Source organism: Micromys minutus (genome assembly GCF_963924665.1).
Source record: "Micromys minutus genome assembly, chromosome: 7".
Classification (NCBI taxonomy): Eukaryota; Metazoa; Chordata; class Mammalia; order Rodentia; family Muridae; genus Micromys; species Micromys minutus.
The window spans coordinates 55,097,448-55,125,387 of record NC_137976.1 but is presented as its reverse complement, the minus strand read 5'-3'; the positions used below and the strand labels follow the sequence as shown (position 1 = coordinate 55,125,387).

Below are 27,940 nucleotides of genomic sequence, written 5' to 3'. Positions count from 1 at the left end.
ACTGAGGATGATGAAGCTTGGTGATGGGGTCGGGCTCCGCTTCTGACTTTAGCTCTGGCTCTGGCACGAACTGCCGTTCGGGGTGTGGTAACCTAGAGACCCGACAGGTTTCTTCGACTCTCCTGTGGGATCCTGCCTGCGTCCGAGCAGCTGTTTTGGAGCGCTTCAAAGAAGGGAGTGAGTTCGGGTGCCCTGGGTCGGGTCTGTGAAGCCGCCTCCTCCCAGGGATCCCTCTCCGTGGCCAGCCTGTTCCATGCGTGAGTTTTACTTAACCTGCTTTGTCATCTCGCTGTCCCTGGCGTGCTTCAGTCCTTTTGGTCGCCGGGCTGGAACCACTTGGTGATTCCTTCTTGGAGGCTAGTCTGGTTAGGTTGTGGTTTCTCGCCGCCCACCTTAAACTATCTCTCGCTATTGCGTCCCAGCCTTTTGCCCTCACCTTACTTTCTCTTTAATTGAGCAGGGATCAGCTTGTCTTTGCCTTTAACAGTTTGGATTCTTTGTCCCACCTGGCGTTTGTTAGTCTGCAGTCAAAGGATCTGCAATAGGGAACATCGGATCCCTCTGTAGTAGTAATGTTCCGAAAAAACAAAACAAAACAAAAAACCTCCCCCCCCCCCCAACGTGTAGTCTTCAGAGTATTTTTAGTTGTATTTAGGAAATATTTGGTATGTATTGGCAGAACCATATTTCCTAAATTGAGGAAAACATGTCTTCTGTTCCTCGTGAAGATCTTTTTTGTCCTTCAATTTTGCAATTTCATTTAATTTCTTAGTGGTTTTAAAGTAGCTTTCTGAAACGGCAACCATTTGAATGAAATGAAGACGAAAACTTTGGTTAAACGACTTGGTTCAGGTCAGAAATATGTGGCAGATCTTATCTCTGCCAGATTTCTTGATAACAATCTGTTGTTTTGGGCAGTGATGTTTCCTGTATTTCAAGTGACTTTAATGTGAAATATTAAATTAGAATTAAGTTGTGTTTCTTGTAGACTATCACCTTGTAGAATATAGTCTGTTTTATTTAACAAAAAGATGCAAATTGAATTGCCTTAATACTGAACAATGCTTAGATCAGAATTTAAGCCTCTGACCTTACCCCAAGATCCAAGCAGTATATAGGAATGGGAACATTTGTTTGAAAATTCAATCTGGATTTTATAAGATCTGCTCACTTAGTTTTAACATTTGCCTGTTATACTGACTTCTATTAAAAGTTACATTATTTGGTTTTATTAATTAATTAATTAATTTTTATTTAGAGTTGAAGTAAGTTGACAGTCATTACCCTGGGTTGCAACTTCAGGTGACGCTGGAAACTACCTGGTTCCTGGACATGCCCAGTAGAAGGAGGGGTCCTAGTCGGCAGCAACTAAGCCGTTCAGCTTTGCCTTCTATACAGACTTTGGTTGGTGGCGGCTGTGGCAATGGCACAGGTTTGAGGAACAGGTAAAGAAAATAAAATTCTGGGCATAATACTTTGCATAATTTGTGATATCGTATTATCAGTAAGACTAATAATATAAAAGTAATTCTGTTTAAATGTTTGCTTATCAAACTTTGTTCTTGTCATCGAAGTAGAAATTCTGCCTTTAAAGACTTCTTGGCAGGTAGAATGATGTTACACAGGGACCACAGGTAGAAGCATCCAGTTTTGTTTTTTTTTTTTAACTTAAAAATAAATTTTGTTTTAATTTTTTTCTGTGTGTATGGGTGTTCTGCCTGCATGTATGTCTGTGTATCACTTGCATGCCTGGTACCTATAGATGCCAAAAGAGGTTGTTGGATCCCTTTGAACTGTGGTTTAGATGGTTCTGAGCCACCATATATATTTTGGGAACCAAACCTTGGTCCTCTGAAGAAGCAGATAGTGCTCTTAAACCTGGAATTGTGTTTTTATCCTCCAACTTCTGTAAAAAATTACTCATCTACAATGAGTAGATGGTTGTGGGACCATCTACTGAAATGTGGTCGACCTACCAGGAGCCACACCCTTAAGGAAAACTGACTTATCTACCTCAGGAAGCTGTTCATAGCTCCTTAGAGGTGAGAGCTCATAAGCCTTTTCCTCCTCTTTGAGCTCCCCATATTTTATTTTTAAAAGTTATTCTGGGGGCTGGAGAGATGGCTCAGTGGTTAAGAGCACTGACTGCTCTTGCAAAGGTCCTGAGTTCAAATCCCAGCAACCACATGGTGGCTCACAACCATCTGTAATGGGATCTGATGCCTTCTGGTCTGTCTGAAGACAGCTGCAGTGTACTCATATTTAAAAAATAAAAGTTATTCTGGCAAAAAGCTGTTTGGTACTAAATAATAACTATAAACTGTAGACTAAGAGTGTTAAAGGCTAGGCTCACAACCAAAAATAGAAGAATTGTGCCATGTTATATAGTATTCTAGAATTGTGTATGTGCTCATGTGCACGAGTGTGTGTGTGTGTGTGTGTGCATATAAGTACATGTAGGCCAATAAGCTTAGGTGTTATTCCTCAGGCACTCATCACCTTTGTTTTTGGAACATGGGCTCTCAGTGGCCAAAAAGTCACCAGATAGGCTAGGTTGGCTAGCTTTTGAGCTCCAGAGATCCACCTGTGTCCTTAGTGTTGGGATTACAAGGGTATGAACCACTATGCCCAGTTTTCATAGTTCTGTTTTAGAATTTTGTACAGGAGCGCTGTATCAACATCACTCCCACCCCAACTCGCTTGTCCTCTCCAGTTTATGGTCTCTTTAGTTATTATGTGCATATACATATCTGTGTATATGTATATACAGCCTACTGAGTTTATTTAGTGCTGCTCATATGTAAGTATTTAGAGCTGACCACTCATCCTATGAAGGAGTTCATTCAAGGAGGCAAGCAATCTACCCTTTTCTGCAGTCATTGATGACTTTTAGCTTTATGTTGGCATGACAGTTGTTCTTGACACTATGCTGGTCAAGTTCTGGCAGTCATAACCCATGAGATTTCATAGGTGTGTTTTTCCTGTCATACCTAGGAGACACTGTCTGCCAATAGATATTCTGTAGACTTTTTCCCTGCTCTCCTGGTATTTTTTTTCCTGGGCCTTAGGTGTAGGGGTTGTGTTGCAGATGTAGCAGTTTGAGTTGGGCACCTCCAGTCTAACTGTATTTGACTAATTGTGGATCTCTGTAATAGTCTCAGTACATTGCAGAAAGAAGCTTCTTGATGAGGGATGAGAGCTACATTTATCTGTCGGTATAACAGATATTTAGAATATGGTCAGAAAATACTGGTTTAGAAACATGACCAGTAGTAGGTTTTCCTCTCAGGTCTGTGACTTCTCTGGACATGGATAGGTGGCTATGTTTACAGTACCAGGAATGAATTCTCTCAGAGTGGCCTTCAAGTTCAGTTAGAAGGGCCACTATTATACCATTGGGGGAATCTCTTACTGGTCTAGTCATTGTTGTGGGTCATGTGCTTTACAGCTGGGTAAGATTGCTTCCTTCTGTTGGCACCTTAAATAGCACCTCTCTCTATGAGCACTGGTACTCAGGGAGGTTCCTCTGAGTTCTGTGCCTGACGGGTGTGTATCATCAACTAGAGTCTTACTTTCATGGGCTAGAAAGGCAACTGCAATAGTCTATTTTGTTTGGGGAGTCTTGTAGATCTCTGAACCAGCCAACAACTCAAAGACAGGCTTCTCATGCTCAGCAGTGGGGTGTTTGTTAGTGAATGACTCTGTGTGGAGTAACCCCATTGACACGCACACACATACACACACACTCGTGCTAAGCATGTGCTTTACTACTGAGCCACATAGCCAGCACAGGATGAGTTGTCTTGTTGGTCTCATGCATGGCGAGTCTCTGGAGGCTTGGTTGGCAGTGGTGCAGAGAGACTTTTACCTAGTCATGCATTTGGGCAAGATAAATTTTGCCTGGATATTCTTGTTTTCTCCCTAAAAAGAGGTTTTTGATGTCTTGATTTTGGTTTCCAGAGTTGCCAGTTAGTACCACTCCTGTCTTTTAGACTGTGTTGATAGATTTGAGAGTACAGTTCCTCATCTACACTAACCTAACACTGGTCCTCTTCCACTTGTGGGAGTACAGGGGCTACCCATCTAGCCACCCAGATTCGCTGAGTCAGCTCTGTTGACTGGCTTTGTAGATTCCTCCTAGTTTATTTTGTTCTCAGGGCTGCCCCACTGGCTTCCTGATGTGCTCTAGGTAGCTTAGAAGGAAAAAGTGATTAGGAAATATGGTAGCTGGCAAGGTTTACTTACTTGTCCTCTCAGACTAACCTTTAATGTTTTCATTACTGGAATTTTGAAAATGTCTTTAAGGAAGGGAAAGGAAGCAGTCTGCAATTTAAAAGGAGCTAGAGCCCAGCTTTGGTGGTGCACATCTGTGTTCCCAGTACATGGGAGGCTAGGGTGGAATGATCTGGCTACATACTCAGCCTGTCTCAGACAAGAGTGACTAGGGCTGAGGCGTCATTCCTAGGTAGTTCTGCTTACTCTTGGATTCTGTGAACAGTGTAGTGGGAGGAAAGAGAAACATTTGAAAAGGCTGGTATTTCAAGTTGTTGATGATGTTGTTGTTATTATTATTGACAAAGTCTGACTGGCCTGGGACAAACTGTAAACCAATGTTCTCTGCCTTCCTTTGTCTCCTAAGTACATGGGTTAAAGGTATGTGCCACCAAGCCTGGCACTGTTGATAGTTTTAACTGACTTTAGTAATGCTCATCTTAAAATTTATTTATCTTGAGGAGGGAGTTATGATATATTTTTCTACTCTTTCTTGTGCCTTTTATTGGCTTTTGAGGTTTGGATCATGTTTGGTTTGAATTACTATTCTCCAGGCTCTTTTAATATATGTGATTTTTGCCATTTTAGATGAGGGGATGGAAGAAGGTGTTTTTCAGTAGATTAAAAATGAAAAGTAGTTTATTTTAAAATGGTCGTGACTCTGATTTTGTTTTTATTTATGAAATTATATGCTTACCTCCTGAGATAATATAAAACAGTCTTGTTTCTCTTTTTTTAAAAAATGAATTTATAAGCTGGATGTGGTGGTAGGTGTGTGCCTTTCATCCTAGTTCTTGGGAGGCAGAGGCCGGTGGGTCTCTGAGTTTGAGGCCAGCCTGGTCTACAAAATACAAAACTAGTTCCAGGACAGCCAGGGCTATTGTCACACAGATAAACTTATTTCTTATATAGTTTATAAGAAATATGTACGTACTCTGATGTATTTTTGGAAGGCTGAGGAGAACTTGCTGGAGCTTGCTGAATGGCTCGGGCTGGCCTTGAACTTGCTGAGAGCTCCCAAGTGATGGGACTATAGGTGTGTGCCACCACCCCTGCTCTCCTTTTGAGTCTTAATTGATTTATTCACTTGATTCTCTCACCTGTGCCGCTTGCTGCCCTACAGAGATCTTGTCCACTCTGAGTCTTTGAACACAAACTGTATGCAAGCATATAGTGAGAATTCAGTGTGAATCACTGAACCATTCTTACTATCTAGGGGAGGTCGTTTTATTTTTAATCAGTGGAGGGAGATGTGTACCAGTCACATACTAGATGCAGTCCTCCTAAGTAGGTCTTTGTGAAGACAGCAGTATACATGCCTTTTCCTGTTGTGATGACAAAGCCTTACAAAAGCAGCTTATGGAAGGAAGGGTTTCTTGTGGTCCCCTCAGTGTGGGGAGATGTGACAGGTCATGGCAGCAAGGCATGTAGTTGGAACTCCACTTCTTGGAGACTTGGAACTGTGCTACTATTCACACTTCCTCTTCTCCATTTCATCTTAGGCCATGGGTGGCAGGTCCCACTCACAGTGAGTTTTCCCTTCTTAGTGAACTTTTCTGGAAAGCCCTTATACAGGCCCATAGGTTTGTCTCCGTGATTCTCAATCTAGTCATGTTAGCTTGACACTAGCTTTCCCTTGGTAAGTCTGGTGTTAGGCGAGAGAGTGCTCTTGTGGCTAGTCTGCCATGAAAACCTTGGGTGCTGCCTAGTGCAGTGGTGAATACCTGTAATCCCAGTACTTGGAGGCAGAGGCTGGGAGATCTCTGTCTATGTAGGGATTTCTAAAACCTGTTTAAGAAAAGAAAAAAAAACCTAGGGTTTTAGTTTCTAATGAGCTTTCATGGTAGTTAGTACCTTGTAACAAATTGCTGCTGTTGGAATTCAGTGCATCCTGAATAGAATTCTTAAATCTGGTGAGAGAATATAATTCAGTAGGTAGAGTACAGGCTAGTTTAGCATAGTAGAGGCCCTGGGTTAGATCTCAGCAAACCCTTGAATCAGGGTGATGGCAGACGGGCCTGTAATTCCATTAAACCAGATGTAGAAGTAAGAGCTTCAGACATTCAATACAACAGCAACAAAAACAGCAGAAAAGTGGGGCTCTCAATTCTAAATTTGTATCATGTTAAATGGTTCCATCCTGTACTAGGGATGGAACCCAGGGCCTTCCTTCTACATGTTATATCTTCATACCAGGAATAGTATTTTTATTTTTTCTAAATTTCTAATATTCTGTAATTAATTTTTTGATATACATTGACCAAGTATATCGATCTTAAATTTCTTGGTATTTTTATGTTTGATTAGTTAATGGCCGTATATATGGAGTATGATATAGTGTTTTAATATGTGTTCATTGTTCAGTTATTTAGATGATTTTGGTTTTTAAAAACTTTTGACATATCCCTCTCAAGCTTTCAAGTTTTTAGAACTTCCAACCTTTTAGAAGATGACTTGGTCTTAGATTCTCTTTGTATAGGAATGCTTTCCTTTTTCCTTCTGATCCCTTTATTGTTTTATCTGACCTTGTCTCTTGTCTTTTGGCTTGAAGTTTTAAAAAGCTAAAGCTGCAGAGAGTATCACAAGCTTTAATCTTCTCTGCCAATACTTTTGTTTTGAAACAAGCATTTCATTGGCTTCATTGGAACAAGTATCCACTTTCCATAGAGAACTTTTTATGACCTTTAAACTCTTAAATAGCCTGTGAGTTGCACATGCCCTCAGCCTTTATTTTGATTGAAGGGGTGCAAGAATTTTTCATCTGTTTAGATTAGAGTCTCCTGGCTTTATGATATCTCATCAGCATCTTTAACTTTCACATTATGGCTGACTGAGGTGAGGTGCTAGCTGTGGCTCTAAACCTTTGCATTCAAGCCATACTGTTCTTCACTGTTCAGTGTGAGCAAAGTTCATGTTCCCAGGAGTCCCTCAAGGAAGTGTAAATGCTCCATACCAGTTGGAATCCTATATTTGGGGATTTTCTAGTGGTAGCACTAATATTGTTTCTTCTCTGGGTATTAAAACCAAACATTCTTTTCCTTGTTGTGTAAATAAGAGTCAACTTTTAGATCCCCAACTATTCCTGAAAACTGTTTTCTAACTCCTGTCTTCTCACTGTGGATAGCTAAGCTCTTTCTGACCTGTAAGCTAGCATGGACAGAGAACAAGATAGGGACCAACAGTTCTAACTATCTTCTAGAAGATCTTTCTCTTTTGTGACGGTACTGCTCTGCTGTCTCCTTAAATGGATGTATCTGCACTGAATAGAGGAAAGTAGTTTCTGTCCTCAGGATTATGAATGAGTAGCTAAGACATGAATCTAGGTGCAAAAGTTATGTGATGGGATTAAAAATACAAGAATAAAGGTATAATTAATTTAAGTTTGAAGAGAGATGTACCAGTTTTGATTTAGAATAAACCTCACAGAGGACATATTTGAAACATCCCCAAAGCACCCCCCGCCAGCCCTTTTTCTTGTGCATGGGGAGAGCACATGTATGTGCCATGGATGGAGGCCAGAGGACATCTTGGCAGGAGTTTTGTTTTCTGTATGGTCCTAGTGTTCAACTCAAATCGTGGCACCTGGCACCTATACTCACTGAGCTATCCTCCCAACTACGTAGGCATTTTTTTTCTTCTCTTTTGTTTGCAATTCTACAGATCTAACTCAGATAATTTGTATATTCCAAGTTACTACTCTGTCACTGAGGTAGGATATCCCTCTCCCAGCCCCTTAAAAGTCACAAAGAATAAAGCTGGGTGGTGGTGGTGGCCACACATGCCTTTAATCCCAACCCAGGCAGATCTCTAAGTTCGAGGACAGCCTGGTCTACAGAGTGAATTCCAGAACATCCAGGGCTACAAGGGGAAACTGTTTTAAAGCAAAACAAAACGTCTTGAAGAATGAGAAAACATGTACTGTGTGTGTGAGAAGTTAGGAAAGGTAATGGCAGTAGGTATGGTCTATTGAAGGGAACGATTCCACAGAAAGAATACCGCATGCGTTCCAGACAGCTCATAGCATGGATAACATATTTGGTGCAGGTAGAGGAGGGACTTGGGGCAAGGCCACCTGTTAAGGACAGGGCCTCATGACTTACTAAAAAAGTTTGCTGTTATATCATTAATAGTGCAGAACTGTTTTAAAGTTTTTAAGAAAAATTTTACTTAGAAAGAGCCTTGAAGGCAGAGTAGAGGTAGACTTTGGGGTTTGTTGCAATGATTTAGGTGAACGTTGATAAATGGTTGAACCAAGGTGGTGTATTGGGAGCAGAAAGTGAGGCTAAAGAAAATTTTATAAAGTGGAGTCTAGTCCTTTAGAGAATAGTTGGATACGGAGAGACATGATGTAGCTCTTTAAAATTTGTGCAGCCAGCAGAGTAGCCATGAACTAGTGTCGGGACTAGGAGGTAGGTAGCATGCATGGATTGCGTAATGAGACTAAATTTAAGGTGAGCGCTGGAGAAATTTTAGTCTTGCTTACCCAGGAGACAGTGGTAAGACATAGCTACATCTTAGATCACTGATGTCATGTGTGGGGAAGAGGAGGAGTCGGGAAAGCCAGTAGAGGTGATGGAGGAGGCAAGAGGGCTTGTTATGTGGTGCAACACCGAAGGCTATCACTGAGTTAACTGTGATTTCCTTTTCAGGAATGGTAGTGCTATTGGCCTTCCAGTCCCACCTACTACAGCCTTAATTACTCCAGGCCCTGTTCGTCATTGCCAAATCCCTGATTTACCAGTAGATGGGAGCCTGTTCTTTGAATTTCTTTTCTTCATCTACCTGCTGATTGTTCTGTTCATTCAGTATATCAACATCTACAAGACGGTGTGGTGGTATCCGTACAGTCACCCTGCATCTTGTACTTCACTGGTAAGTAAGGAAAGCAGCTGCAGTGTCTCACATAGCCCAGGCTGGTCTTGAATTCAGTGTAGCCACGCATGACCTTGGACTGCTGATTCCCACTCTGCCTCTGTAGTGCTACCACCACCTAGCTGAAGTAAATCCTCCAATAAACTATTTTGCTACCAAACAGCAGATTATTTTCAGAAATGAAAAACTTCCTAAAATTGTTATAAATATTGTCAAAGGAAATAAATAGAAATTAAAATGCAGGAAATTTATAATAACATCTCATAAGGTTTGTGCTATTTGGCTTTCTCTACATCATGTTAAATTCATTGCCAGATGTCACTATGATTAAATTTTAGCAGCTTTTTCGGTGATAGTGGGAATCAAACTCAGGACCTTAGGCATGGTAGACAACAAACTTGAGCACTAAGCTATATCTCTAGTATCAACTTTGCCTTTGTAAAAGCTGAATTTGGATAATAATTTTTGAAACAAATGCCCAAGTTATGTAATGTTCGTCACGGGACAGTCTGCTGCAGTTCTTCCTTAGACTGTCAGTCAAGGAACTTGCTTGTGCGGAAGCTGCCATTTTAATATGTGACCTTTAAGGTAGATATAGTTACACTTTGTGATCTAGAAATGGATAGGAAAGCATAAAAGAGAGTGTTTGTTTTTGAGACAGGACTTCATACATTCGAGGCTCTCCTCAGACTCATGTACCAAGGGTAATGGTAAATTTCCAGTCCTCCTCTTCCTGTCTCCTGAGAGCAGCAAACTGTTATCAACTGAGGACTTGACATAAATGTTATCTGGGCAGAAGCCACTTCTGTTAATTTATATGTATCGACTACAAAATATTTGAGAACCTTCTAGATGGGTAGATACGGGAAGGGAATAAGTTTTTAAAGTTTTAAGTATTTATATAATTTAGTTCTTGGAATTAACTGTTAAGATTTTTCTGTATTGACCATTTACACTTTATCGATGAGATTTTGTGATTTTAATATAAGAATTGTAATGAGTTGGTATCAAGAAAAAATTTTATAGTCTTTTTTTTTTTCTCTCCCTGCCTGGATTATGAACTCATTGAGTGTATGTAGTTCATCTATCTGTGCCCAGAAGTAGTTCTTGGAAAGGAAGTTTGGGGAAAACCCATATGTAGGAGTCAGTGCCCAGATAAACGTTTTACTGTGAACAGAGAGCAGGATCTACTGAACTGTACCATTCTGGTCCATCTTAAACTCAGCAGAGCATCAGAGCAAGGAAAGTAGGAGCATTTGCTGCCGTCCTCAGCACCATGTCCTTGGTGTCAGGAAGGGTACCTGTTATATTTTGAGTGTTAAATATATATATTTATTGAATTAATTCATTGGGTAATTCATATTTTTCTTTTGGAAGCAAATGCAGAAACTTGCAGATATTTTGATCATTGGAATTAAATATATCCCATTTCAGTTCCTAGGAAACTCTGTCTAAAGCTTTCATTTTCCTTGCTGTCATGGTAACATGTACAGAATCAGAAGAAACCATAGGTAGCCTCTAGTAGATGCAATTTTCCAGACATTTCTAAATAAGTAAGAAAGACTTAAGTGAGCTGATTGGATATACCAACTAGGAGAGGGCTTAGCAGTAGATACTCAAGATTAATGTAGTAAAGAGATGAACAGTAGTAACTCCTCTAAAAACTGTGAATCCCAGATGATTTGTTTAATTGGACACATTATAAATGTGGCATTTAGATCAATTGACTTCATAATTCTGTTAATTGTCACCTTTTTCTTTTTGAGATAATGTTTTACTGTGTGGAGCAGGCATGTGTCATCACCATGCCCAGCCCTTTTCAATAAAGCCATTTTAAAAGTAATTTAGATAGTTTTTTTAATGTTTGGGAAGAGATGGCAGTTTGTCATGAGAAGAGAAGTAGAGGTCTAGGTTATCTGAATCTCTGTGTTCTGTATGGTCTTGAGACCTTTGGGGGCAGGTTCTGTTACAGCAGTGAGCTGGGTGCGCGTGGTGCTTCTCTGATGCCCGTCTTTGTTTCTCTTGTAGAATTTTCATCTCATTGATTATTACCTGGCAGCATTCATCACAGTGATGCTTGCGAGGAGGCTTGTATGGGCCCTCATTTCCGAGGTATACTGGCTCATTCTCTATCTTCTGTCACAGTCACAAGAATGGGGTCAGACTCAAAATGTGAAATGACCAAATATAATTTTAATAGAGTTGTAGATTAATTGTTTCTATGTGGGTTGTACTACTACTTAAGAAAAAAGTTTCCTAACTGTTTAAAATCCAAATGTGAAGTACTTTAAGAGAATTATTAGAAATGTAATTTGTAGGATTGTAGGAACTGTGCTTATTTTTAACTTAATGATATTTTTTTGTGTGTGTAATGTTTAATTGTAAAGTTCTTGTTAAAAATAGTATGTGTTTCAGTTAGTGAGCTACTTACTTGTACATATGTAATTGAATCTGAAATACTCATTTTCAGGTAACATTCACTTGAAATGGTCTGTATCCTACTTGTGAAATGTTCTGACAAGAAACAATTTGAGTTTATTAGAATTTCCAGTTTTGAAAAGACACAAATAAATCTGAAAATTAAAACCCAAGCTTTAGAAGGCAGAGGGAAGAATTGCAATATTAAATGATCTTTTAAAAGATTAATGTTGTTGATAGAGGTGGTCATTGGTACCATTTTTCAGGTATGTGTAAACTTGATGAGGTGAGAGGATGTGTTTTCACAAATTCTACTATATTTAACATGAAAATGATGGCCAAAACAAAAAATGGTAACTTAGCCAAAGTCACTGATGATTCTTGGAAAGTTATATTTCAGTGTGAAATTCTAAATGAATATTTGCTGTAATCATAGATAACTGAGTTGTCTTTCTCTTTTATTTATTTGTTTATTTTATGTGCATTGGTGTTTTGCCTGCGTGTATGTATCTGTGGGGGTATCAGATTTTGGAATTACAGGTAGTGGTAAGCTGCCATGTGGGTGCTGGGCATTGAACCTGGTTCTCTGGAAGAAGTCAATACTCCCATCTGCTAAGCTATCTCTCCAGCCCTCAGCTTTTCCTTTTATTAAGATTTATCTTTTTATTTATGTGTATGTGTTTGTGAGAGTGTATGGCACATGTGTGGTGTCCACAGAGGTCAGAAGTGGGGCAGCTGGGGGGCGTGGGGGGACAGATCTCTTGGAGCTGGAGTTATAAGTGGTTGTGAGCAACCTGATATACATGCTGGGGACCAAATTCGGAAGAACTGCAAGCCATCTCTCCAGCTCCAGAGCAGACATAAAAGTTTGTATGTATGAGTTCTAACTGAAGAACTGGATTTTTGTAAACCAATAGTTGAACTTAACTACAAAGCTGTTGTAGTAAGATCACTTCTTTTCAATAGTGGGAAACCAAGTTTATTTTAGGTGATCAAAGTAGATGCTGAACTTGATCTGGTGGCACATGCCTGAAGTGCCAACACTTGGGAGGGTTAGGCAATGTGATCAGGGGTTGAAGACTTGCCTTGTTATGTAGTGAGTTCAAGGCCAGCCTGGACTATATACTCATAAATCAAACAATAAATATAGATACCTTCTCCATTTTTAAAGAAGGGAATGGAACACATGCTTTCATGTATGCCAGGCAGGTGCTGTACCTCCTAGTTGCATTCCTAAGGCCTCATTTTGTATATCATTAAATTACCTAGACTGACCTTGAGCCCATTCTGAGGACCAGGCAAACATTGAGCTTTGTGTCCTCCTACTTCAGCCTCCCAAGTAGTTAAGATTACTGGCCTGGCGTAGATGACCCCTTTATTTTTCATACTGTATGCTTAGTTCGGATATTCCCAGAAAGAGTGTTTGGTTCTTTTGTTTTAAACTAGACATTTTTGTTTTCATCCTTCAGTTAGTAATGGTACTTGTTGAGTTGCGTGTGGTGGTGCAGGCCTGTGATCCCAGTACTCAGGAGGCAGAGGCTAGGAAGATCTGGAAGAAGGCTATTCTTGGGTACACAATGAGTTTGAGGTCAGCCTGGGCTTCATGAGATTTTGTTTTTTTGAAAAATACCTATCATGTCAACTGGTTCTATCCTGACTTTGTGTAAACCCTTAGTGACTGGGATTTCCACCTTGTTGCAGAGACTAAAACTTGAAGCACTTTATGCCTTTATTGATGATAATTAATACTAATCAAGCAGCTTTTGTACCATGTTAAAGGAAAGCATTGATAGTTTTCAAAGCAGCCTGCATTCTTACTGAAAAAAAGGGATGCTGAATTTAAACAGATTTTTAATTCAAGACTGAAATCTATACTTTACTGTCCAGGAAGGGAGTGTAGAGTAATTACAATTTATCCACAGAATGGGATAACATACAGCAATTGAAAGGTGACAGTCAGGATGTTTACATGTTGACCTTCAAGTAAGTGCAGGAGCACGGGCTTTTTAAGAGTAGGTTTGTTGTTTATTTGGTTTTTTTCTAACAGTGGCTGGCCTGGTACTTAACTGTAACCCATGGTAGTCTGCCTGTCTCAACCTCCTGAGTCCTGAGTTTACAAGCTTGTACCATCCTGTCTGGCTTTAAGACAGAGTTTTTAAAAGAAGACAAGGAGAAGGAAGAGTCTGTTTGCTAACATGGATAACTTGTCTGGGAAAATACACAGACTAATGCCAGGCATCTGTTGGTGGTTGGGGACAATACTGGTGCTTCACCACAAACATTGTATTTTATTTATCTTTAGTATCTGAGCACTGTGGCTACTACATACTCAGAAATTAAAAATTAGAGCTGTATCATAATTCCTAAATCTAAATTAGATGGATAAAGCTCATCATAAAACATCTTTTCTGTCTTCCATTAAAATATGTCTGCCTTCTTTTGTTTTCTTATGCCACAGAAAGGATCCCTACCTGAGAAAGACAAGTCATTTTTAAGGACAGGCTGGAGGTAATTAACTCAGAAAGCTCAATGCTGCTCAGTGGGTAGCTTTCCCTGGGTAGCAGGGACTAGCTCTCCCTGGTAGACTCTGCTTGCTTCACCTCCAGGCCAGACTGCTACTTTGTTTGCTCCACAAGACTAAACAGAACTCAACTTTCACCAGTTGGAACCAGCTCTCTCTTTGACATTACTCTAAGCAGGAAAATAGGGTGTTTCATTGGAGAAAACTTAAAAAAAAAAAAAAAAATTAAAAACCACAGTCTGACTATGAAGACTCAATTTTTTGTACAGTTTCTTCTAACCTTTGTATGCACATAAAAGTTTGGTGTGTATGTGTGTGCATGTTTATGGAGTTTTTCATCTGTTTGAGAACATCTGTATATTTTTTACTTAACTTAGCTTATGAATAATTTTTTATCCTTTCCTTGGCCAGAGCTTATTTATCCTTGGATCTCAGCTTAAATATAAATACCACCTTAAAAGGGTGCAGGCAGGGATACTGGGACACAGGACTTCTGCAAATGCTAGGCAAGAGATTCAGAGATCTCCCACTAAACTGTAGCTACAGCCTAATTTTTACTTCCTATTTTGAGACAGGGGCTCACTAGATTGCCCAGGCTGGCCTTGAACTCATTCTGAGTCTAGGGAGACCTTGGCTTTGCAGTTGATTTATGGGATCACAGGTCTGTTCACTAGGCCCTAAGTGTGCCTACAGGAAGCCTTCCCTTGGCTAGACTGTTGTTCCATGTGCTCCTGGTGGTTAGGTTTTTCCTGTAGCCCTCACCATATTTTCACAATAATTGTTTAAGCTTAATCTTTGCAGTTCTTGACTGGCTGTTCTGTTTTGATCACCTTGGTTCCAGACCTTGCGTAGGCTCTGTCACTCAATATGTGAACACTGCATAGAGTATTTACATAGACTTGGATGATCACTGTCAGTCACCCCACATGATCTCTTGATGTGGTCAGGAGGTGATATTGCCAGGATGTACTGCGTACTGTTCTACAGTTATAAACTTCTAAGAAGTAACATTAAGATAGTGATAAAGTATGATACATAATCTAGTTTTAATAATTCTTATCAAACACTGTTGTATGTAACTATACTATTGTACAACTGGAAGAATAGTATGTTGAAGTCAGCATCAGAAACATACTGGGAACTATGTCAGTCTGACAGCTATGATGTCACTAGACAAGAGGAGTTTTTAAGTCCATTTAATGCTTTCTTCTTTTGAGATGAGGTCTGCTGTGTTGCTCAGACTGATCTCAATCTCCAGGCCCTAAGCACTTCTGCCTCCATTTTCTAAGTAGCTAGGATGACATATATATAGATCTGTCTATCTCCACCTGTCCCTTAATTTCTTCTAACCACTCTATTGAAATGTTTTACAGAGCATTAGTGTAGCGTGTAGTACTTATACATTATATCTATTAAGTACTATGATCTGTAAACTAAGGCATGGATGTAAAAGAGACTTGAAATTCTGTCCTCTTGTGTATTGGGCACTGCGAATCATTTTTACTCCTTTCTGGGTCCTAGGACTACTGTTTGAGTTGGTGTCACAGAGGAAGCTAGGACATGAGGAGTAGGAGTTTTCGATCAGCTTGGACTACATAATAAATCCCTGTCTGTAACAGAGAGTAAGAAAATGAATAGCAGCAGCAGAAAGTCTGCTGCTTAGACGTGAGTGGGGCCTGCTGATTTCCCTGCGCTTTATTCACGATGTCTTTTTTACTTCATTGTAGAAAGGCATGGCATTTGAAGCTTTAACTTTTGCCAGAGATTTTCCTTACTATATGTAGTTAGCTTTAAGTATTTGGGATTCAAGAGACATATTTGAACAGCTGTGATAAAAAAAATTAAATATGATAGTTCATTGGTTCCATGTGTGTGGAAGTTTAAAAGGAAACTTACAGTAATCTATCAAAAATAGGATTATTTTATGCAACTTTAGTAATTTATTAAATATTTATCCAGCAAAAAGTTCAGAAGATGATTTAAAATAGAGATGTTGAGGCCCTTGCTGTCTGGTAGGAGATATAAAGAGACACTAAGCAATGCCTCTCCATCTTCTGTTCCTTTTTATGATACTGAGTGTTGAATATAAAAGTCCTTTATCTAAGTTGGCCAAGCTGGCTTTGAACTCGTTCTGTAGCTCAGGCAGCTTTTAAACTTGTGACCCTCCTGCTTAAGCCTCCTATATAGATAGCTGTGATTACAGCCCTTGCCACCAGGTTCCGTGCCTTTCCATCTTCATGTACATTAAAAAAAAAAAATCATTTGGGAGGTTGTTGAAATGCAGATTCCTTGATTCAGAATCTTGTTGCCTACTTTTGGAATAGAAAGTTGTTAGGTATTAATGCCTGGAGGCCCTCTGCTCACTGGTTCTTGGGCTAAGATCTAAGAGGCCCAGGTATAAACAAGTGATAACTGTACAGTGCACATGAGGGTGTGGGGTTAGTGAAAGAAGAAAATAACAGTGTCTAGAGAAGTCTGAATTCTCAACTATTAGGTAGGTGTGGATAGAGCACATTTTTAATTTTTTTAATGCATACTTTAGTTTAAGCTCTTACTATAAGGCACACTGCTTTTGAGTGGAGGTGTGTAAATGTATAAAATGTTGCTTTCGGTGCTTCTACACTTTCAGGCTACTAAAATAGGTGCAGCGTCCATGGTCCACTACACAGCTCTGATACTGGCCCGCCTGGTGCTCCTTACTCTGTGTGGATGGGTGCTTTGTTGGACCCTGGTCAATCTCTTCCGAAGCCATTCAGTCCTCAATCTCCTCTTCCTCGGCTATCCGTGAGTATTTCAGTTTTACATTGTATTAATGGGTCTTTTGAACTTATTTGAGGTATGCAAATGATATAATGAAGGGGGAAATGAGGTTTTTCATATATGAAGTAAGAACTTAGACAATTGGAAAGCCAGTAGATAATGTGCACTATGTAATGATTTGTTTTCTAGAGTAAGGTGGTTGGGGAAGAAGGTGTAAGCCAAGAGCATTCCAAGGAAACTGAGATTGTGGCTATCATCTAGTCAGTTTGTTCAGGAATTCAGCCGTCAAGATGGCTGGCAGACTTTTTAATTTCAGTATATAAAGAAGCTTACTGCCAAGCATGGTAGCTCATGACTTTAATCTCAGTACTTGGAAGGGAAATGCTGGTGGATTTCTGAGTTCAAGACACCAGGGCTACCTGATGAGACATTGCTTCACACCCTACTACCCACCCACCCCCCAGAAAAGCCACAAAGAAGTAATAAACTACATAATTAAACAAATCTTAGGTTTAAATATATTTGTTCTTATACTTTGAAATTTGTATAACCTGCCTTTTATTCAATATTTATTTATTTATGCTATTTTTAAACTCTCCCCCCATTTTTGCCTTTTAGTTTTTAATAGCGTTAGTGAGTTAGTCCAAGTCTAACAACTGGGGCTCTAACAATGACTTTGCCTCATTTATGTTCTTCATTCCATTTTCATTGTAGATAACTAGAATGATTGTCAAGATGAGAACTTTAGCTGGGTGTGGTGGTAATGTCTGCAATCCCCGCATTTGAAAGGTGGAGGCAGGAGGATCTTTGAAAGGGTCATCCTGGTCTATATAGTTTGAGATCATAATTTGAAATTTTTAATTGTGTTCAGCGATTAAGAGGGCCCTGTCTGCGTCAGTTCCTAGGACCTCCCTGGTCATTCACAGCCATCTGTGATTCCAGTTTCAAACAGTCTGATCCCTCTTCTGACCTCCGGGCACTGCAGTGAACATACAGACACGCAGGCTAATACATATGTACATGAAATACATCCTTTAACAAGGCTTAATGGCTGGGCATGGTGGCACATGTATTTTATCTCAGCCTTTGGGAGGCAAGGGCAGGATCTCTGAGTTTGAAGCCAGTTTGGGCTATAGAGCAAGTTCTAGGACAGCCAGAGCAGTTACACAAAGAAACATTGTCTCAAAAAACGGGAAAAAAAGTTTACTGAATCCTTTCTTTAAAAACAGCCGTCTAAGGTCTGACTTAACTGCTTGGGTTGAGCTACTAGAACATCCTTGTAACCTCTGTTCCCCATGTCTCGTCCTCTAGCAGGCTAGACTGGTTATATTCACATGAATTTGGCAATGTTCAAAGTGTCTTTGTACAATCCCATCTTAGTTTTCTGACTGTACTGTGTTGGCTGACATCTTAATTGTCCCAAACCAAAATGCCTCATTGCTGAGCTCAGCATGAGGATGGGGGCACATCACTCACCCACAGAATCAGCTACGCAGTCACATAGGACCTGTGAAGGCCAAGGAAGTGGGGTCCTCAACATACTCTGCTATCCATAGAGCCTCTCACAGTCACTTCTAGATGCCAGCTTGTATTTGAGCAGATTTGTTGTTGTTTTTCTATGTAAAATACAGGGTTTCTCTTGTAGTCTTGGCTGTCCTGGAACTTATTCTGTACACCAGCCTAACCTCCACCCGACTCTGCCTCCCAAGTTCTGGGATTAAAGACATTTTCCCCTTCCCACACACACTTTTCAGCAACATTGAGCTTCATAAAACATGTAGACAATACTTTTTTTTTAAAAAAAGATTTATTTATTTTATATATGTGAGTACACTGTAGTTCTTTTCAGATACATCAGAAGAGGGCATCAGATCCCATTACAGATAGAGATGGTTGTGAGCCACTATGTTTGCTGGGAATTGAACTCAACCTCTGGAAGAGCAGCCAGTGCTCTCAGCTGCTGCTGAGCCATGTCTCCTGCCAGACAATGCAGTTTTGTATAGAGAGGTTTTGAATTTGTTTTTGTTTGAGACAGGGTCTCACTGTGTAGTCTGTAATGTACCATGTAGCCAAGGTTGGCCTCAGACTCTTGCCAGTATAACTGTTTGAGGGTTTCAAGTACACAGTGATTTTTCTACCTGAAACTTGTGCCTTTTTATCTCATCTAAATCCTACCCTCTCAAGGGCACACACATACATTTTCATATTCACAGTGGATCCTGAAGTTGCCACAGCCATTCTCTCATTAGTAAATAGTTCATTTTTTCCCTTCATAGAAAATTAAGAAGTGCCACCATTTTAGTTTTGTTATTAAATGAAATAAATTTTACTGATATTTTTTTGTATCGGAATTGATATCCATGAAGTGACCCCCCCACCCCATAATATCTAATTCATGTTGTGGCGGTTACCTAATGAAGACTTGAGAATAGTTAGAATGAGTCTGAGATGCTCATGGCTGGAAGTGTGCACAGCCCAGGGTAGAGATATACTTAACATGTATAAAGACGCTGAGCTAAGCCCTAGGATCAAAAAAGAAATTGTTAAAATTCTCTAAAAATCCAGTTCTTTAGCAAACCATTATGTGTAGATATTTATTGTACTTCTAGAACTTTTCCATTTATTTATCAAATACTTACTGAGCGAGACTGCTTCCTAACATCTACTATCTCAGGCACCAAGGACACATCAGTGAATTAAGCAGACTTAAATTGCCTTACAGAGTTTAAATTGGTAATCCAAGAAACAAATATTGTTCTCAAATAACAAATCAATCAAACATACAAGTAAATTCTCTGGAGAACATCACAAGGAAATGAAGCAAGCAGTTAAGTGGACTGATTTAGTATCATGGGACTGTACTGGGTTTTGTTATGTACTTCATCCACCCAGAACAGCTTGATGGTCCAGCCTTCACTCTGCACCGTGCACCTAGCAACCCTAGCCCATACGTGCAAGCAGCTAGCTACATAGACACCCCTCTGAAGAGTGAGTGGAGTAGATTTCTTTTCCCTAGCAGCAATCAGAATTAGATAGTTTGTTTTTAAATATATTCTCAACAAGGAATAGAAAGACTGGTCTGTTCTGAATAGGTTTGGGGTGGATGAGCAGTAAGTCAAACTGTTTGTTCTTACATGTAATTTAGAGTATGGACTTAAAGTCATGTGCATTACGGGAAGTGACACGAAAGAGCCACGCTCTCATTTAGTTTCTTAGAACCCCAGAAAGAAGCCCAAACAGTAATCACGGACCCTTGGGTATCTGTGGGCCTTCATTTCAGTTTTTTCAATAAGAGTCTAAGAACCTGGTAATTCCCTGACCACTGATAGTGACCATGTATAAAATTTGCATTCTGGAAAACTGCACTTGATAAAAACAATTGTTTCTACATGTTGTGTGTCCTCATTGGGGCTTTTATGTGCTCTCTTAGTCTGCACTTTGTATATACTGCTTTTGTAGAAAACGAATCTTTGGGGTTATATTGCCTTGGGTAGACCATGCTGTGGTCACATGTATGCTGAGGTGGAGATCGGTCTCATTTTCATATTCACTTTGTTACAGGTTTGGTGTTTATGTTCCTCTCTACTGTTTCCACCAAGATAGCCGAGCGCATCTTCTTCTCACAGACTATGTGGTTCAGCACCAGGCAGTAGAAGAAGCAGCTTCAAATGTGGGCAGTTTGGCCAGATCCAAAGATTTCCTCTCCTTATTGCTGGAGTCTCTAAAAGAACAGTTTAATAATGCCACGCCCATCCCCACCCACAGCTGCCCCCTATCTCCTGATCTCATTCGAAATGAAGTAGAATGTCTGAAAGCAGATTTCAACCACAGAATCAAGGAAGTTCTCTTCAACTCCCTCTTCAGTGCCTACTACGTTGCATTTCTCCCGCTGTGTTTTGTGAAGGTAAGCAGGTACCCTGCTTTCTCCACCCTGGACTTGTGTCAATTACATAAACTGGGTATTTCTTGTTTAATTCCCCTTTTCTCTGTCTCCCCTTTGGCAGCCTGGATGGTGGAGTTCGGCTGCATCTGGAGTGCACTAATACCGCTCCTGGTTGGCGGAGAGGTATTTCCGTATATGTGATGCACCCCGTGGGAGCCCCTCCTTTCTTTCTTCTTTCTTTTTTTTTCCCCCACAATATGTTTTTTAAGTTTCTGGGAAGAGTAAAGATTGAACTAAACGTAGAATGATTACATAGCTTAAGAGAACCAAAATTTCAATGAAATTTAGACTGCTGTGGTTATTATTAACAGGTTTTCAAAAGTTTCCTTGAATTTAACCTAACCATCCTACTAAACTTAATTTATTTCAATAGAAGAGATAAGTGGTCTGGATATCACATGGGGCCATTTTAGTGTCCCCTTTCACCCATTCAGAAGCACTTCTGCGACTGGACTTGAGAAGCACTCAGGCCTTCTAGAAAGGAAACACTTAAACATAATTGCTCTCCCTCCCAGCCCTTACTTGTGCAGCCAGAAAGTCAGGTTGGTTTTGGAGGACTCTGCTCCTGAAGTTTCTGCACGGACAGCAGGACAACCAGTGCATGTTGACTCAGTGTGGCATTTGTCTGCAGGGCGTATGTCCACACACCCTTTCCTGACTCTGCTCATCACCAGAGATCCTTTCTCCTATGATCTCTTCCAGAGTACCCAGTATTACGACATGCGCTGGTCATGTGAGCACCTCATTATGGTGTGGATCAATGCTTTTGTCATGCTCACCACACAACTGCTACCATCCAAATACTGTGACTTGCTACACAAATCAGCTGCTCACCTGGGCAAGTGGCAGAAGTTGGAACATGGGTTCTACAGCAATGCTCCGCAGCACATGTGAGTAGGGCAGAGGGAACCATGTAACACTTCTCTTCATGATGCTGCTCATGTTTACATGCTTTATGTGCCGGTCTCTTGCTCTTGATTTGGTTTTTGTGTATGTGGTTGCTTGTCATAGTACTAAAAAGACTGCAGGGCATTAACTCATTTCCACCACCATCACCAGCTCCTTCACCAGTGGGTCCACATTTCAGCTGCCCAGTTACTCTGGAGGGCATTTTACTCGGGAGTTCTCTTTCAGTTTTACCCCTTACCGAAATCCAGATAGATTTGGATATATATGTGTATGTCTGTGTGTGTCTACATATATGTACCTATAATGTATTTTAGACTATTTTGTAAGACTTGGTTTGTCTGCACCTTCAGTGCCACAGCTGAGTAGTTGTTCACCACCCCACACTTGGAACAGCTGGAGTTTGCTTTAATCCTTCTTAATCAATCAGACCTGATGTAGTCATTTTCTTCCTAGTCTCTGTACTGTTTTCTTGTTTCTCCTGTTCTTAAGTGAAAACTGTCCATGGCTTTTCTTGTGTTCCTTTATTAATCATTTCTTTGTATGGCCTCTATGATTTAAAATTCCTGGCTTCCAGATGCTTTCATTCTGTTAACTTGAGCCACCTACCATAACTGTCCCTCAGTTTTGGAACATCTTCAAATATGGACTCTCTTTACCTTCTTCTCTTTTAAGTATTTCACAGTTTCATCCTCCAGTTTTCCCCTTATTAAATGGGACAGATTGAGGTTCCCTTCCCTTCCCCTCTTCCCCCTCAGAGTTCTCCCTTTTATTATCTGCCTTGATGTCTGATACAGATTAGCACAGGCCTTCAAGCCCAGGAACTGAAAGACATTGGGCCAGGCTGAAAAGAAACCTGAATCTGGGCAAAGGACAGATTTCAATAACAATTGAAAGTACAACCCACAGTCCTAGTACTGTACATCTTCAGGCTACTGGTGACACGTGGCCATGAGGTGTATCATCACCTTAATGCTGGTAAGTGTGAGCAAGGCCGGTGGAACATGTTCTAAACTGGAAGAGCTTTAGGGTACTAGAGTAATTTTTATTTTTAACATATCTAAACTGCTGTCCCAGTTCTTATCCTAGGAAACTAACCTTTCCAAATTAGGAAGTGATGAATTAACTTAAATTTAAGTGGAAAACAAACAAACAAGTTTAATTTGAAGATTTTCATCATTTTGCAATTCCATTACATTGATGCTGGAAAGAAAGAAACCTTTTTTTCCCTAATTTCTTTTTCTTAGAGAAACCTCTATAGAAATAAACCAAGAAAGTGGTAGAGAGGGAAAGTCTGTGTTAGTGCTTGTGTGTGTCTGTGTTGTACTATATAGTTTCTCACCTGAGATCTCGAGGAGTGATCTTGGGTGATTACACAGCGGATGTCTTCTAGTTGGCAGCGCTCATTTCTCTTGCTTTTGCTGTCTTTGGCTTTCACTCTATTGTATTCTTACTGCTCACTTGGGATCCAGATGACAAGTCACCCTCTAATACTCTGTTTCCTGGCCTGCTCATTCTTCCAAGCTGTAAATTCTTCAATGCTGAGTTACCCGTAACACTCAGTAATTGCTGTATACTGTGTAGCAGTGACTATATCATAACAAATTCTTTCTAACTTCTAAGGCTTTCTTTGGCTGTGGAATGGATGTCTAGAGTTGAGGCAGATGAAGCCTTGAATGCTTAATCTGATTTTCCATAGAATTATAGCTGGCCTTTCAAAACACTGTCTTCCCTAATTCTCAGTATTCTAACAGTACATTTCTTTTTTCCACAGTTGGTCAGAAAACACAATATGGCCTCAAGGGGTGTTGGTGCGGCACAGCAGATGTTTATACAGAGCCATGGGACCTCACAACGTAGCAGTGCCTTCAGATGTGTCTCATGCCCGCTTCTATGCAAGTACCATTTACTTACTTCCAAGCCTAATCTTAGAAGTGCTAGGAAGGCCATTCTGTATGTATGTAAGCACCTAGCACAGTGATTCACAAGAGGAAGTTAGTAATAGGTAATTATTACAGTTACTATGATGTTGCCCTTTAATCTCAAGAGATGTCTTTGGAAAGGCAGCTTGAAGTTCATATACTGTTTCTTAAAACAAGTAGGCAATTATATGACTTCCTTTTTCACCTGACAGTTTAATTTGTTAATAGTTTGGCTTAGGGCTGACCTTCACATATGTTGTATCTGGGCTTGGCATGGTGGCATGTTACTGTGATCCTGATACTTGGGAGGTGAAGGCAGGAAGATCACAAGCTCCAGGAGGCCTTGGCTTTATCAAACCTGCTCAAAAACAAGCGAACAATGTCTGTATCACAGTACTATGTGATATAGTAATAATGGGTTTGTTAGTGTTTACCTGGGTTTGAAAGAGGTAAAGTTAAAATTTAAAAGAGGAAAAAGTAGTAGGCATTAACCCCAGCTTCTGTCCCATTTGACCTTCTGCCTGGAGTTTTATTCTGATTAAACTGCTTTCTAGATATTTCAGAGTCTGAAGTGCCTGACTTCTAAGGAAAGGGCAGCTGGCTGACCCATTGGGGTAGGGAAAGGTATACACAAAAAGTAAATTTTAGTTAAAATACTGGGTGTGTAATGCATTACCTTTGACTTCTATAATGGAGCTTAAAAAAAAAAATCTACATCACTTTTTTCTGTCCCCAATTTCTTATGAAAGGACATGGATTTTTTGGTTACTGCAAAGCCTTTGACCTGCATCAAGGGCAAGATGCCTGGAGATATTTTGCTAGGGGGAAGAGAGGGTCTTGAAACAGCATTTTTTCTACTCATGAGATTGCCTTAAGATGAGGAGTGGACTCACGTCACAGCTCCATAGTATTTCATTTCTCCATAGGCATTTCTCTCAGCCAGTGGAGTCTCTCGGGTACTGTGAATGATCATTTTGGCTGGTGTTATCTCTTTAAGCTATTACAGTTTTCTTGTTTGTGTTGGATAGTTGAAAAAAATCAAACCAGACTCATATAAGAAAGATGAACTAGTTGTTGTTTTTTCATGACCAAATAGGTAAATCACTACTTCTCAAAAGCCCTAGTGCACTGTGTATACTTTATCTGGCCTGTCTGTAACAGTGACTGGGTCCCTTTTCTACACTTCTGAATCCAAATTCCTGGAGGAGCCCATGAATTTAGTCCATTTTTGAGAAGTGAGAACATTCAGATTGGTTTAAAACCTGACTATTTGCCTAGGAAGGCAGTTCACATCAGTAATCCTAGAACTTGGGAAGGTAGAGGCAAGGAGGATTATGAGTTTCCAGGCCAGCCTTTAGCTACAAGAGAGACTGCAGGCTTTTAAAAACCTTGATAAATTTAACTTAAATAAAGCCTGCCTATTGGCCATTGATATTACCCTTTAAAACCTTTCTTTATTACTTGCTCAGTTTCTGGGTTACTAGTACAGTTTGTTATAGAACCTGAAATAGCTTTCTTAATCTTTGTAGAACAGTAATTCTGAGCCAATTTTATACATGGTGTTGCCGAATATCTTAATAAAATTCAAGTTAAAGTTCTTGTCCCCAGGACTGGTCTGAGAAACTCTGTCCTTGAGAGCAGCCCTGGCAGGGCAGCGGCAGCTCACATGTAAGCTCCTGAGAGAAATTCCATCCACATTAGTAACTATGCACCCTGTCTGCATCTGAACTTAGGCTGTATGGTTATGTGGTAGCTGCAATCTGTGTCTTTTTATTGATAAGCTAGCATCCCCCTAGGCGGAAGCTGGGTGGAAATAAGTCCGCTCTTAGTTTGGCTCTAATGCCTGCTCGTTTCCTAGTCTTCCTTTTCCATGTCTTGGTCTGCTTAATCGTTTCCATATTTGGGGAAATGAAGAAGGACTCAGTAGAAGTATGGGGTAGAGGATTTCAGTCTGTAATCAAAGTCTGATAAACAGTTTAAGGGGAAATTATGACACTGTTGTAGCTTGCTGAGGTGGCTGCAATGTAAAATAAGACCTATAATCCGTGCATTCAGAAGGCCAAGGCAAATTGTTCACACCGGATAGATTAGGCTACATAGCAAGATCCTTTGCAGAACAAAAGAAGCTATTGTATTGATATTTCCCCAAAAAATGTGAGCATTTCCCCTTTAGGTCCCCACTGCCCATGCTCTTGGGAGCTGATGCACTTTCAGCTTCCTGTCGTAGAGGACCAAAACCAGACTGTCCTGGTTTCTGTGCTGTCTCAGCTGTTGAGACTCTGAAGCTCTGGATGATACGAATATGACTTATAAAGCAATGTGTAATTTTTTTTATGTCTTAGCTTAGATCCTAAGCAAAGAATGATTTTAATTATTTATTTAATAATTCATAAGCAATTTATAAATAAATAAATATACTTTAAATATTTTTATAATTTAAGTATATAATATTTTTAAATATACATTTTAAAGTAGTTGTGTTACTGCTACATTGCAAGCTTTAATCTTTTGGTCAGTATTACAGTGCCTAAAATATTTCCATGTAGTTCTTTTACCATTCCAGTCTCACATAAATATACTTTGTTTGGAATGTCTTAGATAAAATACATCTGTGATACCACGTTAGAAAAATCTTATTGTACGTAATCATTGTTTTGCATTTTAGAGGCATTACAATAAAATTTGTTTTCTATTCATGAGCAAAAGGAGAAAGACTCTAGATCTCTATAGCAAGAATAGTTTGCCGCTGACTGTACATATTTACTTGGTATTGGGTATGTGCACTTAAAAAATTGTTTTAGGGAAATGAATCCAATAACTTCGTTTTTTCCCCAGAATAACGTTTGTCTTTTACTTTGCCCGCAGTTCCTGTTCCACCGGCCGTTAAGAGTACTGAACCTGCTCATCCTCATTGAGGGCAGTGTCGTCTTCTACCAGCTGTACTCCCTGCTGCGCTCCGAGAAGTGGAACCACACGCTCTCCATGGCCCTCGTACTCTTCTGCAACTACTACGTTTTATTTAAGCTCCTCCGGGACAGGATAGTCTTAGGCAGGGCATACTCCTACCCCCTCAACAGTTACGAACTCAAGGCAAACTAAGCTGCCTCTCAGTGAGGGAGAACTCAGATAAAAATATTTTCATACGATCTATTTTTTCTTGCGATTTTTATAAATATTTAAGATATTTTATATTTTGTATACTATTATGTTTTGAAAGTTGGGAAGGGTAAGGGATATTAAATGTATCCATAAACAAGATGATGTTATCTTTCATGTGTTAGTATATTTGAATATTATACGTGAGAGGTTGCCCCTTCAGTAAAAGATTGACTTGTTTGTCTGGCTGTGGAGTAATATTCACTTAGGAACATGTTTTGCATATCACTTGACATGCTGTCTTTGGTTGTCTGTTTCTTTCTAGTTTTTTTTTGTTATCTTTAGTTTCTCTCCTGGATATAATTATTACTGTAGAAAAGCAAATCCAACCGACTGATGAGTTGCCTTCCAGCACCCACCCCTGCTTAACTTAGCTAATAGTACTAGGATAACTGTGACAAAGTGAGTTCAAGAGGCCCTTCTAAAGTAGTGGTGTCTGCTGATTTGCTCTTGTGATACTGTTGAGTAATCTCACCTGGTATACTAGGGGTTGCTGTCACTTTGCTTGACCTTTCCTTTTACTCTTGGTTATATGTAAGGATGCTTTCCACAGACAGGAAGTGTTTGGGATGCTCGCACGCAGGCAGGAGAAAGATAAGTAGCTGCATCCCAGGGAGAAGCTGGGTGTGACTGCTGCAGGGGATCACCAGAGTGTGGGGAGATGGAAACCATCAGCAAATCAGCCTTAGGGCAGCCCAGCTACCACGTCTTTACAGTGGTGCGTTTGCAGATATGAGGGGAGGAAAAATCCAAGATGTTGCTGCTTTGTCTCAGAATTTGATCTATAGCCAAAATTTGTGTTTTAAATTTCGTACTCAAAGGACGGAGATGCAGCTTCATATTAATTAATGTACTTGTTTCATATGCATGAGGTCTGAGTGAGTTCCCCAGCAGTGCACAAATAAGTAAATAAACATCTTGCTTCAGCACCTTCATACTTGTGAGCATTTCCCCTTTAGGTCCCCACTGCCCATGCTCTTGGGAGCTGATGCACTTTCAGCTTCCTGTTGTAGAGGACCAAAACCAGACTGTCCTGGTTTCTGTGCTGTCTCAGCTGTTGAGACTCTGAAGCTCTGGATGATACGAATATGACTTATAAAGCAAGACAAGCAACCTTGTAGTTCAAGAAGCAGTTCCTGAGCAGTTCTCGCAAGGAAAGAGTTGAGCAAA

At 40.1% G+C, this 27,940-nt stretch overlaps 1 protein-coding gene across 2 annotated transcripts; it reads left to right on the top strand.

Annotated features, from left to right (window-relative positions):
* On the top strand, nt 1-27,140 carry TMEM39A (transmembrane protein 39A). 2 transcript variants are annotated; one of them, XM_080919126.1, is made up of 9 exons: nt 1-257; nt 1,303-1,445; nt 8,922-9,144; nt 11,173-11,256; nt 16,713-16,867; nt 20,405-20,747; nt 21,489-21,676; nt 23,467-23,587; nt 26,480-27,140. In XM_080919126.1, exons 2-9 carry the CDS (start codon nt 1,333-1,335, stop codon nt 26,711-26,713), a joined length of 1,461 nt encoding a protein of 486 aa, XP_080775252.1. In that variant the 5' UTR covers nt 1-257; nt 1,303-1,332; the 3' UTR covers nt 26,714-27,140. The 2 variants fall into 2 exon arrangements, with proteins under 2 accessions (XP_080775252.1, XP_080775253.1); XM_080919127.1 differs by having other exon boundaries at nt 1,259-1,445.
* Nucleotides 27,141-27,940: the final 800 nt, after the last annotated feature.

Bases quoted from the DNA above. Each gene is read 5' to 3' on its own strand.
- TMEM39A (XM_080919126.1), top strand. From the start codon at position 1,333: ATGCCCAGTAGAAGGAGGGGTCCTAGTCGGCAGCAACTAAGCCGTTCA. The intron at 1,446-8,921 runs GTAAAGAAAATA...TTTCCTTTTCAG, and splicing joins GGCACAGGTTTGAGGAACAG to GAATGGTAGTGCTATTGGCC. The intron at 16,868-20,404 runs GTGAGTATTTCA...ACTTTGTTACAG, and splicing joins CTCCTCTTCCTCGGCTATCC to GTTTGGTGTTTATGTTCCTC.